This window comes from Papaver somniferum, chromosome 5 (genome assembly GCF_003573695.1).
Source record: "Papaver somniferum cultivar HN1 chromosome 5, ASM357369v1, whole genome shotgun sequence".
Classification (NCBI taxonomy): Eukaryota; Viridiplantae; Streptophyta; class Magnoliopsida; order Ranunculales; family Papaveraceae; genus Papaver; species Papaver somniferum.
The window spans coordinates 182592319-182594961 of record NC_039362.1 but is presented as its reverse complement, the minus strand read 5'-3'; the positions used below and the strand labels follow the sequence as shown (position 1 = coordinate 182594961).

General features: G+C 38.2%; 1 protein-coding gene across 1 annotated transcript; it reads right to left on the bottom strand.

Moving 5' to 3' along the window:
* Positions 1-289: 289 nt before the first annotated feature.
* On the bottom strand, positions 290-2310 carry LOC113283870 (cytochrome b561 and DOMON domain-containing protein At3g25290-like). Its single transcript, XM_026533244.1, has 3 exons — positions 1552-2310; positions 1210-1464; positions 290-1066 (listed from the first exon to the last, which is right to left on the bottom strand). Exons 1-3 carry the CDS (start codon positions 2173-2175, stop codon positions 788-790), a joined length of 1158 nt encoding a protein of 385 aa, XP_026389029.1. The 5' UTR covers positions 2176-2310; the 3' UTR covers positions 290-787.
* Between the last annotated feature and the right edge of the window lie 333 nt (positions 2311-2643).

Here is a 2643-nt window from a genome sequence, read left to right as displayed (position 1 = left end):
GCTGGTTTTGTTTTTAGCGAAATTTAAGGAAATTAAGAGAATTAATCATTGAAAATGGTCCTCATGACACTTGTCAATAAAAGAAGTGAAGTAAAATGGTCCCCGTGACACTTGTTAGCAAAAGAAGTAAAGTGAAATGGTCCACATGACACTTGTCATCAAAAGAAGTTAAGGGAAAAGTGGTTCCAAAAAATTAAAGTAACATTTGACTTTCCCAATTAGGAAACTGGCCTATTTTTTTGAAACTTTTATTTATAGAAACTGGCCTATTAAAAAAGAACGGAGGGAGTACTACGAACTAGTAGATGATTTTTATTTGTTCAAATATAAAACAAAAGGTATTTTAGAATACCTTTATTAAACTCTACAAACATTACCCCCGAACACCCCCGAGGGGTAAATACCAGGACTTGATCCCTCCACCTCAGGGTTGCAAAGCATTACCCATTCCACCAGGAGGCTAGGGGTGTCCTGGTGAAGTATGACCCGTAGATTTATTCTTTCCACAATCATTTCCCTAGGCCACCACTGATTTAAGGCCACAGACGCATCAGTGCCGAAATCAATGTAAACTCTGAACTACTTCTCATACTTTCAGGTGCTTCGAAATAAAGCATGCAGGTCACAAGAAGGGGACTTCCATATCATCCCCCAAAACTAATCCAATCTTTAACCAAAAGTCTAGAAGATAAGAATTATTACAGGAACACAATCCATTTAGACCAGATATATACTATATTATAGATACAGGTTTTTAATTAGATTGCTAAGTGAGGGACACCTTCCATTAAGCGCTTGGGTACGGATTCGCAGGCCTTAGCGATCTCTTCTTACAGTATACAATCCATGTCACAACTTCGGCAAATATAGCAATTCCCAACAATATATAGAGAATCAGTGTGTAGGAATTTATCCATTTGGCTGCAGGACTCAAGATGCTTAGACCTTGGAACACGTTCACTATGCCAAGAATGACGATCAAGCATCCTTGTATGTGGTGGTAAAAATTCCAGAGCGTGCGGTGCTTGTGATCCTTCTTGGGTCTCAAGAACAGTGCAAACAATACCTACGTACGAAAAATCACACCAGAGTAGCATTGCATTAAATCCATTTAGTAGAACCAATTGCCAAAGTTGGCGCATCCAGTCGCTCAACTGCACTGATACGTACACAAAGAAACGCTAAAAACCCATTCAGAATGAAATTTACCTGCAGGGTACAAAGGCAGAATAGCGCAATTCCAATTTTACGATGCAGAGGGAATTCAATTCCTATTGATTCATACCCAAGCTTCATACCAGTTCCCCAACCAGCAACTCCAAGAATATATCCTAAAACTTGGCAAGATACGTGAAGATTAAACCAGGCCGGGTCTAATGAATCGAATGTCCTCAAGTACCGCGCCATGATAACTCCAACAGGAAACAAAAATCCCCAACTCAAGGCATTCAGTATCCCATGCAACTAAAAATCAAAAGACGCAAAATATTTTCTTAGGAATTGCATGCATAATTCGTAAACAACGACGCATAAACAAAGATGATTACTTACATATTTATGTTTAAGCTCGCCTCCTGGTGCAGCATAAGAACTAATTTCTCCCTTAACTAAATCAAGTTTTCCCATAGAATTCATATTTTCAGAACCAAATGCATGTTTTCCCAGCATTCCGTCCATGCCAGATGGTCCAACCTGCCAAACATGATTCACAGTAGAGCCCAAATGCTTTGGCAATATCATAGTTGCATAAATCTTTATCAAACCATCAACATATTCAGCCTCCAGTTCTAACATCATTAGATCAATCTTCGACGGAGTAGGCTGATAAGACGTAATGTTATATGTTTTCACGACCATTTTATCTTTATCATCCATATACGCAACTAAAGTTTGTGATCCAACCATGCCTTGTGAATATGGGTTGATTGCCCATGCAACCCATCCTCTAGGCGTAACCGGAGGAGCAACGAAAGCTACATCCAATGCAGATCTTGATTCAATGTAATTCCAGTGGATGTAAGAGCTTAATTGTGGAAGATCATTGCATTGTTGATATTCTCTCCTTCCTGAGAATTTCTGTGATGTGCATGTCAAACTGTATGAAAAGCTGAATTGTTGGAGAAGAATAAGTGATGTAAATCCTAAAACTGAAATGTTAAAGAGGGGAGACCCCATTAATGTGAATTTCTTTTTGAAACCCAAGCTTTTTCCTTCGAACAAAAACTTAGGTTTCAAAAATGAATTCTGAGATTCTCTCCTTACGGATCTGTAATATCAAAAAATGCCTGTCAAGGTTCTTATGAGCAAAATGGTGGTTTTCTTGTTCTTTTTTTTTTCAGTTGGAGAAATTGGTTGAGGAATGGCTAAATTTAGAATATTAAACTCTTTAAGTTTTAACAAATTCTTTAGTTTTTTTTTTTTTTTTTGGTTACATATCATAGTGACAAAAATTTTCGTATGCTTTAAGAAATTCTCATGCAGGTAGAAATCATAACATTGGTAAAAAAAAGGGTATTTTAGAGTACCTTGGTTGCATTGCAGCACTAGTTTCTCCATCCAGGACTTGCCACCACCACCACCACACCACGGTACCAGGATTCGATCCCTCCACCTCTGGCATGTAAAGAATTACCCATACCACCA

Coding starts and splice junctions, on each gene's coding strand:
- LOC113283870 (XM_026533244.1), bottom strand. CDS start 2,175: ATGGGGTCTCCCCTCTTTAACATTTCAGTTTTAGGATTTACATCACTT. Junction 1,465..1,551: donor GCGAGCTTAAACATAAATAT/GTAAGTAATCAT, acceptor TTTGATTTTTAG/TTGCATGGGATACTGAATGC. Junction 1,067..1,209: donor TCTGCCTTTGTACCCTGCAG/GTAAATTTCATT, acceptor TTTCGTACGTAG/GTATTGTTTGCACTGTTCTT.